At 46.2% G+C, this 17,977-nt stretch overlaps 1 protein-coding gene across 1 annotated transcript; it reads right to left on the bottom strand.

Moving 5' to 3' along the window:
• Positions 1-2,508: 2,508 nt before the first annotated feature.
• LOC131259797 (ankyrin-3-like) lies at positions 2,509-16,674 on the bottom strand. The gene is given in 12 exon segments (XM_058261387.1): positions 2,509-2,822; positions 3,663-4,048; positions 4,153-4,170; positions 4,322-4,598; positions 4,664-4,844; positions 4,914-5,657; positions 6,878-7,081; positions 7,997-8,761; positions 8,838-9,290; positions 10,306-10,407; positions 15,715-16,248; positions 16,548-16,674. Coding segments are annotated over 11 exon segments (3,468 nt in total). The 5' UTR covers positions 15,739-16,248; positions 16,548-16,674.
• Positions 16,675-17,977: the final 1,303 nt, after the last annotated feature.

The following is a 17,977-nucleotide window of genomic DNA, read 5'->3' as shown; positions in this document are numbered from 1 at the left end:
GACATCATTTACGCACAATTCGTTACGGTTTGTTTTTTCTTTTCAAGTGAGTAGCATCTTCGTACCGATTGCTTAACAATTATTTAAACTAGATGGATAGACTTGTGTTTCGATGCAATCCGGGGTCTTTGAGTGATATCCAATTTGGGTTGCCACTAGTCACTCCGTTAGTGTCTTGTATAAGTGCGAGGGAACGGATGCAGTTCCCACGAGGGAGACTGAGCATTTTAAGATGCCCAATAAATTTAGTACATTTTCGTGTAATAAGTTTTGCGATTACGGTTTGCAACGGTTTCGTTACATTTTACGATTCGATTTTTCATTTGCAGTTTTAATTAATCAAGAAATTAATCTAAATAATTAACATTTCTCCAGTTTTCTTTCTTGGCAGGACGTCTGTTTGTTAAGTATTGCGAAAGTTAATTTCATTTCTCATTGCATTGATGTTCGCGATTGCGGAAAACTATTGTTGTTACGAGCTTCTAGTCGACCAAATTTACTAACGCACAACGGGAGCTGGATTGTTCCGAATAAAACAAAAGCGCAAAACTAAACTCAACACACAGTTCCGGCCAAGTGTAGCTAACCGCTCGGACCGCAATCGACCCTGCCTCTACTGTTTGAATTTTGCCGTTGGTGCTTGGGTGTATCATTCTTCCTGAGATATATTCCGATCGATTGGTGACTCCGAAGAAACACATAACACAAGCAAGAAATGAAACAATTTCATTGCAACGCAGCAGTAGTTTGGATTTGGTTTTTTTTTTCATCACATGAACTAAATTTATTGGGCACTCAAATTGTAGTATTATCGAGATATTCCAGTTGTGAGTAGTTGAAGTCTAAGATCGTCCCTTCACCGTATCCTTTCGCCAGCAGACTCTTTCACTATGGCGTACCGCTTCTGATTGCATAGCTATGGTAAGGTGTTATACTGTTCGATATATTCTAGCAGGACTTTTCCCGACTTCCGACTGGTTCCGTCAGTGGTCAACTTCTCGCCTAGCGTCAAAAGCAGTTGCTCGTCCTTCAGTAGACTGAATCTGTGTCGTATCTGAACCGATATAGCCGCTAAGTAACCCATCCCTCTTCTTTTCATCGCCACACTCCTCCTATCGAGTAATATTTCTCTGCCTTTTGCTCGCAATAGTTCCTGTTCTCTGGCCTCCAGCTAACCTACAGACGGACGCTCTTTGGTTTCACGAGTTTGTGAGATCATAAAGTGTTTCTTGGTTGTAGAAGGTTGAGATCGTTTCAAATATTTGGCAGTAATCTAATACTTTTTCAAGTTCTGGGTACGTCTATGTCAACATTCAGCGCTTTCAGCAAAAATGGAACGGATGAGCGGACATGCGTGTAGCAGAAATGCAGTGCTTCATGTGATGTCAAGATTGGATTGATGGTTATTTGAGTTACGGATATGATAGCTAACTTATGAAGAGTAATTGGTTGAACATTTTGATTGTAAATTGATAGTGATTGTTCTCTTCGAGTACAGATGGTGTAGATCGGATAAAGTTTAAATTTAAATTTGGTAACAAATTTAAGCAAAACTTCCCGGCTCTACAAACCACTTCGTTACACTATTTCATAGTTATTGCATGTTCATGACAAAACGAACCGAACACAATATTTGATTCTTCGTACTTATAAAAGCTTAGTTGTATTCTTAGTCAGTAAGCACGAAAGGTATGTAAAGTTATTCTTTCATGAATTCATTTAACATAAGCAATCCGCGTAGACGCGGAAACCACATATCAGAAAGCAAATTTGCCACATACGTGCCCCTCGATTTCATCTGCCTAAGACAATTCTTTTCGTTGCATAAAGCCTCAAGCTGTTTCTACTCGACCGTGTCTTGCGTTTCGACCTGTACATGTGTGTACCACAAAACGGCTCATGAACTTATGTCCGAGGAATTATATTGCCAAACATATATTGTCGATTACAAGATAGTTCGATATTGTATAAGCGATTTCAAACAGTTGTTTCATTTTAAAACTTTTGTTATACTTTCGCCGTTGCTCATTGGAATACACTCGGTTCCGTGTTCTGGCTGTTACAATAATGCTCTACCGGCAAACGTAAAATCACACTGATAAAAAAGCAACACAAGTGGTGGCCCCCCACATAGGACACATTTTTTGTAGGAAAATAGAAAAAACCAGTGGTACGTACAAACTCATAAACGCGTAGAAAAAGCTTTTACTAACCAAATTATGTTTTTAAAAGTTACTGGTAAACATGCATATAGATTAAACGTAGATTTTGAGTTGATTGCATTGACTAGAGTAAATCAAGTTGAGCATTATTAGGGCTCGCACCGCAGCCTCGTGGTCAAATTAGTGTAACCTTTTTTTTCAAGTAGAAGATTCAAAATTGTTTGGAGATTTGTTTGTCCCGGCCTTGCCGATTTTCGTATCCCGCAGGGTAATATTTGATCATTGCATTTTGCCAAATAAAAGTCACGCAAGGCCCCTCTCTCTCTCTGTCGACAGCCTGCCCCATTTACCAGATCAGCGAGAAACGTTTCTTCTTCGGCACATGGTTGACGCTTATCTTGCGCAACTTCTCCGGCGCCACACCCTTGCGTGGTTTGAACAGATTTACCTGCAGGCCCACTTTGATCTTTTTGGTGAGCGCTCCCTGTGGGAAGACGGCCTGCACCTGCGGCACGACCGTGCTCGACACCATGCCACCCTCGGGTCCGATGGCGTGCACCTCCTGACGGATGCGTGAAATGACCGCAAAGTACTGCGGGAAGTCATACGTCACGAAGCGGCAGATGCGGCCACCGCCTAATTCGTCCAGCTGCGCCAGATCTGTGAAAGGAAAAGTCAGTGGTTAGTAGTGTTTTGGGTAAACCTATGAACTAGAAAAATCCAACCCTGTCTTATGCTTAATATTCAAATTTCATCAATAATCTCGTCAATTTTCTGTGCCGGATCTATGTATTACATTTTATATGCTACATAATTTCTGCTCAATGTTTGGCTTTTAAAAGTATTTTGAATCATCTAAATCGTTTAATATTATTTCGTTTATTAATCTACGGTATATTGTATGATAATTAATAATTCTGAAAACCACGAACGCTACAATATTCTCTTTTTACTGTTATGTGCAACTTGCTGACACTGCCAAGTCGCCATTATTCTCCAGATTTTTTTTTTTTTTAAGAGACTTTAAAGCTCTTTATTCAACACATATCATTTAGTGTTATTCGAGATTCAATTATTTGGTGATAACCAAGAAGCACATTTCTGAGCACCATACAAATCATCTGATGGTTTGTAACTAAAAACGGGAAAATAATTTTCCTATTTTTCTCCTGCACCAGCAATAGCGAAAAGTATTCCTAGCTGCAATACTAGACACTTTTTATATACGAACAATATTTTTGGATCCTACAGTACTATTGCTTGATTTTTAATAACACGCTCTTGATTTTCAATGCACCGTGCACAGCAAAACATAAACAACATTAAAGTTGCATAATGTTGGGTAAAGTTTCCTTATTTTGCGTAATCAAGGATCGAGGAACATTAGGAAGTTTTCCGAAACCATGCACCTAGATTTATCTCAACGACCGGTTCGGCAAATTACAACGATAGCAAACATTTCTCGGATGTTCAACCACCTTAACCACAAGCGAAACTCACCTTCCGGCTCGAAACAGTCGTTCAGAACATCGTGGATGATCTCGTCCGACATATCGATGTTGTGTTCGCGCCAGGTTTCACCGTTGTCCGAGCGCAAGATGACGATCTCGCGCTCTTTACCCCGCAGCGACGCAAAGTGGGGCACCTCCATGATGACTGGTCCGAGGAACTTCGCACCGACCGGGCCCAGCTCCAGCACCCGGCTGGCTAGCGCCTCGCCCTCCATCAGCGGCGGCGGATGCATCGTGCGCTGCGGCTTCACGTAGCGGCAGGTGATGCGCGTCGGCTGTGCGGCCGACCGGGCCGGTACGATGATGCGTACTCCACTGTGGCGGCAGCCTCGCATGGCTCCACCACGAGCATCTACCAGGAAGGACACCAGGAAGCTGCGGCAGCAATGTGGAGTAAAATTAATCGTCAGCTCATTATGTCATACGATCCAGCGCGATCCGAGTTCTTGGTTCGCGATCGATCTTCTGGCGAAACTTACTTCTTCCAGTGAAGCTTTCTGTTAGTACGCAAGCAAATGAACATTAACATCCAATCGTCAGTGAAAGCGTTAAAAAATGCGAGGAAACAAGTGGTAAAGTGCAACATTTCGGGATTAGTCAACAAAACCCATCACCATTAGCATTCAGACCAATCCCACCCAATCCCACCGAACCTACCCCACGTGCGAGTGACGCTCGATGTTGATGTTGTCGGTAAAGTCGGCGGCCGAGATGCCGGACTGCACCATCGATGCGTGCTGCGGACTGATCGAATCTTCCAGCGCGGTCGGCGGGAACTGGTGCGAGTCACCGCTCTGCACCATCTTGTTCGAGTCCATCCGCTCGTCGCGAGTCACATCGATCGGCAGCGAGTCATCGCCGAGCGATTTCATCTCGTCCACCGTTAGATAACGATACGGTTGGTCCGACAGGACGGTGTCTTCACCTGTAATGCGCAAAATGAACCCTTTGACGAACTGATCGCCCCTGGTGAAGCCGCTGGTATCTCACCTCCTTCCTCTTCGGAATCGGACATAAACGTTTCGTGCATCGCCTCCGGTGCGACGACGCGATACTTCTCCTCCGATGGCGGTTGCTCGGGAGTACTCTTGGAATCCGTGACGGATTTCAGCGAATCGAGCACGCTGATGTACCCTAGCTTTTGGGCAATCTTCAGCGATGTTTGTCCATTCTGAATGTAGGTGAGAAAAAAAAAAGGTTGATCAGATGGGACCTCGGTAGCCGTCCATAACCAACTTACATTAGTAATAGCATTTGGATCAGCTTGGTTCTCCAGCAGTATGTTAACAATGTGGCAGTGTCCTTGCTGCGAAGCTTGGTGGAGCGGAGTGTAGCCGATGCCGGTGGAAGCGTTGACATCGACCTGCTGCTCGATCAGATAGCGTACCATGTTGGCCTGTCCAAAGTGCGACGCAACGTGCAGCGGCGTATAGCCGGCCTTCGTGGCGGCCTGCGTGTTAGCACCGTGCTTCACAAGAACCTGCGCCACGCTGACGCGATCCTCCTGTGCGCACAAGTGCATCGGCGTAAGCCCATTGCGAGCCTGATGATCCGGATCTGCCTTATGCTCCAGCAGCAGTCCCGACATCTCGGTATGGCCCTCCTGGGCGCTCAGATGCAACGGCGTGAAACCGGCCTTACTCTCCGCATTCGCCTGAGCCTCGTACCGTAGCAGCGTGTTGGCGATATCCATCTGGTTCTTGCGCGCCGCGATATGCAGCGGCGTATGGCCGTTCTTGGCCGTCGCGTGCGGGCTAGCGCCCTTCTCTAGCAGCAGCATCGCCACGTTCTGATGATCGTAGTGGCTGGCAACATGCAGCGGGGTAACGCCGTTCTTTCCCTGTGCGTCAACCGGTGCATTCTTCTCCAGCAGCAGCTCGGCCACCTTCATGTGGCCGTACTTGGCGGTCAGGTGCAGCGGCGTGAAGCCCTTCTTGGTGGTCGCATCGATCTGCGCCCCGTTGTCCAGCAAAACAGCAGCGACCTATAACGATGGAAAGTGGAACCGTATTAGACACCGCCTATGTCTTTGTTTGCGTATGTGTACACGTTTCCGTTGGCTTTCCTCAACAGCCCTTCGTCCCGACTCGGCTGATACACGTTCAGCGTTCTCAGGTGCGTGGGTAACGGGTTCATAGTCGAGAAACGCAGGAATGATTAACAGTTAACGGTTGTTCGGGCACCAACCATTTGAATGCAGAAAAAACGGAAACACAAGCGGTTATTCCAAACACCAAACAAACAGCCACGGCGATAACCTGCACCGTGGCGAACGTTAAAGTGTACGAAAGCAAATGCAAACTCAAAAAAGGGAGGTATATTAACGGTCAACGGAACGTTCAAACGAAAAACAAAACCAAACTCGAACAACTACACTCGCTTTACCTGCCTGGTATTGTTACGGTGGAATACTTCCGCATTGCGTGGTGAAGCACCTGATCTCAACCTTCCTTGATTCGAAATAAAAGCAAGCACTTGAAAATAAAATCTGCTGGAACCATCCTAGGGAAAGCCTACCGCGTAGTACGAATGAACATAAAGTGAAATAATTATAATGAATGAAAGAAGGAAAACGAAACAGAACATCCTGATTATTGGTCCTTGGGTGAAGTCGCTTGTTTAGCTACTCGAACCCATCAGCCGGAGAGACTTTATTAAACGTATAGTAAGAAAATTATAAAATCATATGCATAAACTTAAGCTAGGGATAAAAGAATAATTTACGGAGGCATGAAATAACCCGAAGCAATCAACATTAAACCATTCCCAGTTGATGTGCGGAGTCGTTCGTCGTTTCATCATCAGTTTGCTCATAGCGTTCGTTGTGCATTTTGTTGTTTTTACTTGTCGATGCATCGATTAAGCCTAAGTCATTTAATGATTGTTTTCCCTGTTCCCTGTAAATTCGTCGTACATGATATGTCTACTATGGCACACAGACACAAACACTTTGTTTCTAGCTTCCTTCGAGCTGCGCTCGTCGTTCTTCTCCCTGTCTCTAGCTTCCACCGGCTTATGCGGTTGAATCTTTGGTTGCATCACGCACCGTAAGAGGATCGCCGGCAATGTTAGCGCTACATAAGAGTGCCCACCCACCATCAGCACTGTTTAAATGAAATACTCCTGATGCCGTATCCAAAACAGCTGCATCAGATAGACGGTGTCTATGTGATCCATGAGTTTCTTGGCAACGAGATTCTTTACCTCATCCTGGCCCTCCTTGGCGGCGATGTGCAGGGCGGTGTACATGTCCTTCGTGACCGCGTCAACCTGCGCACCGTGCTGCAGCAGCAGCATGACGATGTCGACGTTGCCGAGGCGCGACGCGATGTGCAGCGGCGTTTGCTGTTCACGGGCGCGGGCATCAACCTGCGCACCGTTGCGTAGCAGAATGCGTATGATGTCGGTCTGGAAAAAGGAATATAGTGAGTGAGAATTAAAGATGAATTAACGTTGAAGAGAAGATGTTAGCAAAGTGTTGCAGTTATTGGGTATTAAAACTGTAAACTTAAATTGTGTTTTACAAGTGGCGTATTTTAAGTATTCTTGTAAGTTTTCGGTTTCGTTTTCTTGTATATTTATGATACTATCAAAATTAATAAAATTAAGGTGATTATATCACCAGCTACTTGGCAAGATTTGTCTTGTGCCAATGGCATGAAGTTAAGTTCAATGCATCTCTTTATTGCAAAATCATGAGACACAAAGTTTTATCTGCAATTTAAAATGACGGACAGGCTTTATAAATGTATTCTTTACCATCTTAAAAAAATGATGAAGATAAAAGTTAATTATTCTTAGTACGTGCCAATTATTGTTTCATCTGAAGGTAAAGTTTCCAGAGTTCAGTACATAACATTATTACTGATGTGAATATAGGGTTAAATAAAAATATTTTATACATAAAAACGGTTCAATATTTGAATTAATAACAACTTTGTTTGTTGGTTATAAAAGATTTTTTGTAAATAACTGAACTGAAACTGAACAGCAAAATATTTGTTCATATATTTCAGAAGTCAAGAACGATTGTACGCCAAGTGAAGGAAAAGGTGAGTAAATATCGGCATTCATGTTCGAAGACGGCCGTTACTGCCGTGAATAAAGGAAAAATGTTCAAAACATTAAGAAATATACAAGAAGCTAACTCGTATTAGTTTAACAAGCTGAACTCTTTTGAGTCAACCATAGACCCTTTAATTGCTAGTACAGATAGTGTGTGCTTTTGGAGAAGTAATTACGTGTAAAGTACTAGGCGTCTCCATCGCGTGACGAGCTCCATTATTTGGTGACATCGTGGTAGTATTCCAATCCCACACTCACCTGATTGGCTCTGGCCGCAAGATGCAGAGGCGTTTCGCCGCGCACAGTCGGCACGTCCGGGCTGGCGTCGTGCTGCAGCAGATAGATGACGATGTTCATGCACCCCATGAACGAGGCCACGTGGAGCGGCGTCAGGCCACTCTCGGTCGTGGCGCTGATGCTGGCGCCGTGCTTCAGCAGCAGCTCCACCACCTTGATGCGATTCTTCTTGCAGGCGATGTGCAGCGGCGTGAACCCGTTCAGGGCACGGGCGTTCGCGTCCGCATTACGATCGAGAAGCAGCTTCGCGACGCGCACGTGACCACAGTGGGCGGCCACGTGGAGCGCCGTCAGGTAGTCGACGGTCACCTCGTCGACTGGAGCGCGATGGTAGAGCAGGATACGAGCGGCGTCCACGTGCTCGCCCTGTGCGGCCATATGCAGCGGGGCCAACCCATTCTTCGTCTTCGAGCTGATGGGGGCGCCTCGCTCGAGCAGCATATCGACGACCTGCTCGTGACCTGAGCGAGCGGCGCAGTGAAGCGGCGTGAGGCCATCGCGCGTCTTGCTCTCGATGTTGGCGCCCTTCTCCAGCAGCAGCGCCACCATATTAGTCTTACCCCACTTGGCGGCCACATGCAGCGGGCTGATGTTGTGCTTGGCGGCGTAGTTCACGTCGGCCCCCTTCTGGATGAGCAGGTTGGCCATGGCCTCGTTGCCGTAGTGCGAAGCGATGTGCAGCGGCGTGAAGCCCGACTTGGACGTCACGTCCGGATTATGGTCATTCTACACGATGCGGAAAAGCAGACAAATGCTTAATTACTCTCTCGTTCCGTCCACCTCGTGGACTACTGATCGTTACCTCTAGCAGCAGCGTCGCCGCCTTCACGTCATCTTTCTTGGCGGCAATGTGCAGGGCCGGTAGGCGCACCTTGCCACGCGTGTCGCTCTCGAGCAGCACCGCCACGACCTTATCGTGGCCCTGCTGCATAGCCACGGCCAGCGGAGTAAAGCCATCCTCGGTGGCCAGGCTTTGGTTCGCGCCAGTCGACAGCAGCAGTCGCACCACCGAGTCGTGGTTCTCCTGGGCCGCCATGTACAGCGGCGTGAACCCATTCTGCGACTGCACGTTCACCGAGGCTCCGTGCTTGATTAGCAACTTCACCACGTCTTCCTGGCCGGCCAGCGACGCAATATGCAGCGCGGTGTTGCCCTTCTTCGTGGCCGCATCGACCGTGGCTCCACGGGCCAGCAACTCCGACACGACCGCGACATGGCCATCCTTCGACGCCAGATGCAGTGCATTCAAGCCATTCTGTGAGCAACGAGAGAGGGGCGGAAAAGAAAATACGAAACGTCAAACGCTACCAAACGCGCACCTGTTTATTGTTTTATAAAGGGAAGCGACACACAGGACACACTTTCGCTTCGTAACAGTCCTTTTCACTCTTTTCTATTTGCCCCCCATTAATGTCCATACGTATCCCATGTCAGTCTGGCACAAAACCCCCACGGGCAGGTTGTTGATTTGTCATGACACAATCACTCACTCAGCGGCCCCGTCACCGATCGTGCACACCAATACCACTCAACACGGGGTCGGCCATGCCGATGCTGATGACTTTCACTTTCACGGAAACCCGACACCGAACCATAACCTAACACACCGTTTCGTACATTTCATCTTGTTTTGCTATAGGCCGTGTCCTGTACGACAACTGTTTTCCGACAGATGTCGCTGTCGGCGTCGTTAGCCTGACACATCGTAGCGCACCTACCATTCGGCATATCGCCGGCCCGACGATGGATCCGAGGGGTCCCGGCGTTCGTGAGCGCAGGACCAACCACCCGACATCACTGTCCTGCGCATTGAAATCTTCTTCGAATTCAGGAAGTACGAGTGCTAACTTTCCCCTCCACCACCACACGCAGTGTTCGTGGAGGACGCGGTCTCGGCTGACGAAGAGGCATGCGCACTTCCGGCGTACGACGAACCGTAAACGAAAACTCAAACGGCGAAAGAATACGCCGATCCTGGACGATGATCAGCGCGGTGGCGACATCTGGCGTTACTTACTTGCAGCATGAAGCAGAAATTTTACGACAGGATTTTGCACCATTTTCTCCCATGGAAAGAAGATAAATTTACGTTCCATTTTTCGCACCACTTCTTTTAACTTCCTTTGCTCGGACGTATCCAGTGTACTTCGTTGTAACTGCCGTTACAAATAAACTCAACTCTCACCATGAAATACACTTCACCTATCGCCACCCTTTATGATCTGAGGAATTTCACAACCAGTTGCAAAATACGCATGAACATTACTTACCGCATTGCAAGTATTAATATCAATGTTGTTTTTTAGATGTTCCAGTACTTTCTCCAAGTTGCCTGCCCTAGCGGCACGCAGGAACGATGTGTTTCCATCAGACTGCAATGAAACAGAACAGAAGAAATACATTTATACATCATCTTACATACCACGATTGAAACAAAAATAGAATCACTTAAATTTAACTACACTAGAACTTATTGAATAATGAAAATATAATGAAAATTCACTTTTTTTTAAACAAGATAAAACAAATAAAACGTCACGAGGTTTGAATAGATGCGAGCAAAATTTCACAATTCTTCAACATAGGACTACTTATCCTAGGTTTAAATTTAAAAACTTCTTTGAAAGATAAAACTCCGTTTCATTAGAATTGATATTGTTGATTCAAATTAAAAATCATCCTTGGGCGATACGATGTTCTACACGTAGAGTAGGTTTTTTTCACATTTTCTTTTAATTACACACAAGTTTTTTTAAACTTTCTTTCAACCGAATATATCAAGATAAAACTATGCACAACTTATGCTCATAATTTATTCCATCAATTCATTTACCATTATAGTGTTCTTTGACAACAGATTAACTCTATGAAGTATAAATTTTCTTATGAACGTTTCATTTCACCAAACACACACTCCCTTTCTGTCCAGCGTCACTTCTTGCACTGAATTGGAGCTTCTGCGAAAAAGTGCTCCAGATTCCGAGAATTCCTGCGCACACACGAAAGCACAAGAGTTTACACAGGCGCCTCCGGCAGCATACTAAGTTCCGGTACGCAAGAACGTATCACTACTACTCTCGGATGCTCGACTTCATCAATCTCCGATGGCTTCCAGTCACCGAATGGCACGGTAGCCAGTCCGAGATGTGCCATAGAGCTCCGGCTGTTCTTCACCGTACCGAATGGTTGAACCTACCGGCCTCCGGGCGGGCGCTAGAGAGAGCCAGCGGATCGATCCGTGCCTATGTCATAATGCAGTATACTGGGAATGCCGTGCAGGAATCTCCGTGCCACCAGGCAAGCCGGTCAACTCCGTGCTCGCAATTGCCTTCATTCTGCGCCAAGGTGCTCGAGGCTGGTAAGACGTGGTAAAAAAAAAAAATACCCCAAAGTGTACTCCATATTTCTTGATACCACGAAATACTTTTATGTGCCAGCATTCGTCCGACACCGTCTCCCAGGAAGCATCTACGTGGGGAGGAGAGGAAGCTTTTCGCTGGCGTCAGCAGAACTATCGCCGGAAGCTCCGCTGACAGCATGGGCACCATTACATCATGCCAGCTTTCGTCGTGTTGCACACGGCCGTTAAGGCGGGTTGCCCGACCGAGCCAGGCTGTCTGGCGTACACCAAGCATACACCTCATCACATCGGCTGACATTTGGACGCTGGGCGGATACAGCGAGCCGGATTTCCGACGGTGATATAATTGTGAATAATGTGTTCCACTGCGCCCCGAACGCGCCATCTCGGTGCCGGACGGCAAAGGTCATCCCTAGCAAGACCTGCTCGGCCAAAGTTCACCCGTGCCAGCGTGACAAAATCTTTATTGCGACACATTCGGACGCAGCTAAAGTAGCTCAGTTGTACGGAACTATCGATCGAAAGGGAGCTACGAACTTCAAAAGGATGAGAGGACAAAAGTTCTTCAGGACGAAGCATAAACTAGCTGGCAAGCCTTTGAATTTGTTTATTTGCGTCATGCTTTATAGCGTTTTTTCCTCGAGTCGCAAAAATACACACAAACACACACAGACGACATTTTATATACCCAACAAGCCAACAAACTTCGTGCATTGACAAATGAGGCAAATTTGGAAAACTCGTTTTTTACTCACTGCGAATGCAAGTTAAGCGAAAAGCAGGCTTATTGGCCACCGCCCAAAAACCTTCCTACCACCAACCGCCTAATGACCAAACTGGGCCGGTGGGATGGCGTTTTTTTTTTTTTTTGGTTTCTTTCGTCCTCCAAACAATCAATGATTTCGATCACGCACAGTACGAACGCAGAATCTTCCCTTTAGCAGCGCACGATACGCTAGAGTGTTAGAGTGCTTTCAAATTAATGCAGGCAAAGTGTTTGCTGGAACTTTGCCAGATGAAACGTTGCATTTGGCATGCAAAATGGAATACGGTGTGTTCAATTTCGAAGTTTTCGGATAACGAACAGTTGCGTCCCAAGCAAGCACATGTCGAAGTTTTCTTATTTCACTTTAATTCGATTCTACATACCTATGATTAAATGTCAAAAGGTATGTATCCATCGTCTAGCTTGAGCTCTTTGCTTTTGACATACCTTTTTCAACATACATAGAAAAACCGTGTGATAGAACAAGGAATAGATTAATGTTTTGCTTTCATGTTCATGGCACAATATACGCACTTACGAACCCAAGCGTTGACATACAATTCTAAATTTTCTTATCCTTTTAAAAAATACTTTTAGACAATTTCTACGAAACTTGAACACAACTCCGAATATCATCCAAGCTTCAATTATATAAATGCCTTTTCTCGATACAAGTTGTCTCTACGATATTTGTTAATAATATTCAATAGAGTAAAACAAACAACAACTTTCATTTCCTTTTACAACTGTAATGAGAATTTTGTTATGTTCCACTGTAAAAATTCTAGAAAGCTACGAACTAAGTGTAGTTAATGACATTGTGTAAATGGATATAACGGTAAAAACCTCTGTTGTATCCCATTTATTTGTTCGAATAGCCAATATTCTGTGTGACGATCAATCGCGTATAATACCCTTATTAGACGAGGAATATTTCTGTCCGTCGATTTTGGAAGATAGTGTCAAGTGGCCGGGCACGACCGGTTCCGATTTTCTTTCGACTAGTATTTTTATGTCAAAGTGGCGATTTATTTACTTTTTGCTCTGTTGTTTGCAACAGATTTGGTTCGTTACTCTAGGTTGCTAAAATACGCTAAATTCAAACATGAAAATGATCAATTAACTGCAAAACACATTTTGTGGAATTTTGCGTTATTACACGAGCGGACAGCATTTTTATGTCAAAAACCAATTTTGGCAGAAAAATACTGGGCAAAGATGACAGAAAATGCCCTCGTCTAATAAGGGTTTACAAGGGTTGGTATTAACAATCCAAGAAAAGTATCAAGCGAACGACTAAAAGCATTATAAGACAGTAAGCCATAATATTAGTAACGTCGATCTAGATCTAACTGTGCCATTTTTGTATGTAATCTTAATACACAGCTCGCTTAGGCCAAAATTGTGGAGCGTGATGTATTTTTTGTTGAATATGACATTTTTCAAAGTTTCTATAAACCCTCGAATGTAATTATTCAAATTATACCAATTTCTAATAAATCAAACAGTTATACAAACATTTCAATATTTGGCGCATTTCATATGGGTAGATCAAACGTCATTTTATTACACATAACCAGTAAAATACTCCTCTTTTTCTGCAGCCGTTTGCCTTTTCCTTCTTCGACTCGAGTAATGTTTGAATGTTAGATCCATGAACCATGGGATCCCAGAGCAAAACACCATGCGTCATACCCCGCGTCCACACGGCATAGTAGCGTAGCGATTTTGACACTCCGTCGTAGTGAAAATGTTGGTCGAGAGGCCTTAGCCACGGCCATAAAAAATAGTTGACACTACGACGGAGTGTCAAAATCGCTACGCTACGATGCCGTGTGGACGCGGTCATAGGTGTATCCACATACGTACGGAGTTTGCTCAACCCGTTCGATCACGAGGACGACCGCACCCAAACACAGTTGAAAATGTTACAGGCAAAATTTCAGGCTGCCACCGTCCGGCACCCCTTCCCTTCAACCTTGCCGCAAACCCAAACAAGCCGTATTTCCAACCGGTAGGCTTGTCGGCTTGATTACCTTCGGGTGGAACCGTGAGGGCTAGGAGCGAAGGAGAATAGGGCTCGTTTCATTTGCTAGAATGTCAAATTACCATATCGTGTGGAGGGCAATTTCCATGCACACACACATACACACACACAAACTGCGTGATTGATGTGCCTTAGCGACAAGTTGTTGGCAGTAGGCATTGGTTTGTTGTTTGTTCTAGAGGACATTTCTCGCCAGAAACAAATCCACCGTAGCTGGTTGTTCGTTTTTCCGCTTAATGGGCGTATAATCGATACTGCGAGCCAGGTGGTAGACGGATTGATTTCATTTTATTTTCTTTTTCTGAGAATGATTTTCATCATCAGCCAGATTTTCCGAAACGACCCAGACGGGAAAAGCCGTACTTGGAAGGGATTTTTTTCCTGCTAATACTCTACCGAGACTGCCATTTTGCGAGATACCATCCGCCGGCCATGGTAGACGGTTTCCGTGCCTGCACGTGTGTGTGTGTGTGTGTGTGTGTGTGTGCGTGTATGTGTGCGGAAAATATCCTGCAAGCGAGAGTATGTGCGTGTCGGTTCCGTTGTTCCGGTCAGGCCTTTTTCCGTTCGCCTGCGTCTGTGTTCGTGAGCTCCGCAAAGGGAGGCAACCTTCCTTAGAGCTCACGATGGTTGTCCTTTCCGCAATGGTTTTCCGCATTTTCACCGACCCACCAAAGGTCCTGCGGTGAATCCACAGCGCTTTGTATTTCGCGTTGTCTGAGACATTCTGAGACGGGCAAGTGCTTGGAGCTGAACGGTTTCAACTTCGACGAAAAATGTGCCGTTCCCGTTCCCTTCCATCAGATCTGCTCTTGGTCTGGACCCTCTATATCCTTTTCGTGTCCCTTTTCCCAACACATCCCATTCTTTCCCTCGTTCTATCTCGCTCTCTTTCTTTCTCGCATCTATTTCCACTTAGTTTGGTTTTCTTTGCTCTCTCTCTCTCTTCCTTGCTCGGTCTATGGTGATTCTCGCAGTGTGCATGCACACCACTACACGACAGCGCACAGCGCGTCGACCGGGGCACAATATCGATCGCTCTGCGGCATTGATGGGATTTTTTCCCTGATGGGAGCAAAATTTCCGTCAGTGCTTTTCATCGCGCTTGCTGGCCATTTCCGGCAGATACAGAAGTTTTTCTTTTGTAATAGAGATGTTTGTTTCCACACAAAGGATTTTTACGGATAGCTAGTTTGGTTTGAGTTGCGTTTGGTTTGAGTTTTGGTAGTAGTGGAATAGTATGTTTCTTAAAATGAGTACATGAGTAATCCTTTTGTATGGGCATGATATTGATTCGACAAAAAAAAAGTGATGTATTTTTCATATTTTTTAAATTTTCTACTCAAACCGTCGTTAATCTTTTTCTCTCTACTCTCTGTTCCCGCAATCTTACTCCATACCCTTGTAATGACCCAAATTAAAAATCAAACCATACAACCAAAGTATCGTCTTGCTACTGCAGTTTTTCCTGTCCTTTACTGCATTTACCACCCCCTCCCACTCACCTGTGTTCCATTTTCCGTGACCATTGCAAGGCAGGTCCCTCAGGTTCGATCGATTAAGCCCCAAGCCGGTCGCAAACCCTTCCGTGGCGTGCTGCAATGCCCTGCATAAACGTTGCCCAGTTGCAACGTGACCGTACCAGATTTAGTGGGCTCGCTTGTTTTTTTTTTTTTTGTGTTTCCTTTTTTTCCTCTGCCGTACGTGCCCTAGCCCTTGTGTATTCGAGAGCGTACAGGGAAAACCAACTACGGCACGGATCAAACCAGAGGACGGCTGGCGTGGTGGGGCACGTTTTACTTCTGCTTTCTCTCGCTCCCACGGCGCTGTTTTTCTACGGTGAACCCTCGGTGTGTGCTGCCACCGTTGAACTTGCCACCACTAATAAGCGCACCCACGGTTCGATTGATTGCATAATATACCGACGAGCGCACTGTCCTACATCCGTGAGGTGCTGCGAGGGCGCTGGTATGAATTTATTTGCGTTTTCTCCTTTTCCCTTTCTTTAAGCACTATCCTAGTCTTAAACCGAAGCTACTCTACACCGGCACCAGGAAAAGCGAAACGATTAATCAAAACTCGTTCCAAACGAGACGAATTCCCGTTTTTTCACCGAGCAAATGGTGGTCGGTCCTGCCCGAGCAAGATGGCCGCTAAATGGAGTGCCGTACCGAGCAGCAACCTTCCTTGGGCTGAAAACCCACCACCACCACAACCGCGAAGAAGAGGGAGAAAAAAATACGGGCGTAAGGATATTACTGCCACTGCATGTCCTTTGCACCAGCAAAAGATAGGACGGCAAGTGGCAAGTGGAAAGGCAAGAGATTTTCCTTTTTACCGTTAAAATACTATCCCTTCACAACTCCGGTTACCACCGACAGGGAGATGGCTCTTTAATACTGGAAGCTTAATCTGCAGTGTGCGCTTTTGGGGTACCGCGAGCGTACGAGTGAGGGAAAACACAGCAAAGGGGGAAAAGAAATACAACTAGATATATATATCACACGGGAACACTGCTTCAACGCCACCACTTCGCTCTCTTTCACTCCAACAGGATCCACCGGTGGTCCAGGTGAGTTGCACAATAAATATTTCGCACTTGTCCGTACCGACGGTTGCTCGAAGACTGAATGGGAAACGGTCCGTGCCGCACAGGATATATTCGGTCCCGGGTGCCCGATCGTCCAGCGGGTTTCCCCAGCCCGAACCCGAACAGGTACTGGCCGCGGGATGTGCGCCGGCGCATCCGATTCCCCGTTTCGATGGGCTGGAGACAGTTTCGAAAATTCCGTTCCGTCCCGTCCCGTCCCGCCGCCTCCCGTTTCGTTTCGAAAACTCGCAAGGACATCCGCGCAGAAGTCGCGCTCGGTGACTTTTGCCGGCATTCTGCACTTGCCAGAACGTAAACAGTGCACCCCGGGAGGGGGGGAGAACACAAACACACCCATCCGCGTGTTTCACCAACACACCAAAGGAAACCGTAAGGCAGCCCGTCGTCCTGTAGGAAGCGAATCCTGACGCCTGGACACGTGCTACCCCGCGTATTCGGGGCACGCAAACAAAGGTACGACCGCGGGGGTGCCGTTTCGAATGCAATCACCACCACCGCCACCCGCCTTGAGAATCAACCCTTCGAGCACAACACAAGGCATTGTTTTGCTTTTCCTTCACTGTGCCATTTCCGCGCAAAGGGGACGCAGGTTCCGCTTTTCCGCAGCGAGAAAGAACAAGGAATCGAAAGGAAAATCAAGAAAGCGGTGGAAACACTGCAAGGGGTGTTGCAGTCCTTGCGTGACATCATCGTGCGGTGTGTGCACATTATGGATGCCCGTGCCGGCGCCTTTCAGCGCGGTGAACTTGAACGCGCACCCTTCGCGGACGGTTCAACTTTTCCCCGAATTCGCCCGATTTGCTCGTTCATTAAAACGGCACACACAACAAGCACAACAATTGTTTGGTACGTCGGGAGGGGTGGGGTAGAGAGAAGGGCGTTGCGTGTGTGGAATGTGATTCACGCTAATAGAGGTGTTATCCATGTCAACTATATTGCTTGGAGCGATTGGCACGAGCGAAGAAAAGGAAAAAATGGGACCTTCCCTTCACTTTTTCGGCAATTCATTAAATTCATTATCCCTACTCTCCAGCCGTGCTCGATGCTTGTATTTACTTTCATAATATTTCGATTGTATAATCTATGTAATTATTTCAAACCTTTGATTAAAAAGTTGTTTTTTGTTTTACTCAATGGTGGCATGCTGGTTTCAAACA

The sequence above is a fragment of the Anopheles coustani genome, chromosome 3, assembly GCF_943734705.1.
Source record: "Anopheles coustani chromosome 3, idAnoCousDA_361_x.2, whole genome shotgun sequence".
NCBI classification, from domain to species: domain Eukaryota; kingdom Metazoa; phylum Arthropoda; class Insecta; order Diptera; family Culicidae; genus Anopheles; species Anopheles coustani.
The sequence above is the reverse complement of the archived record's forward strand: the minus strand, read 5'-3'. Positions and strand labels throughout refer to the sequence as shown.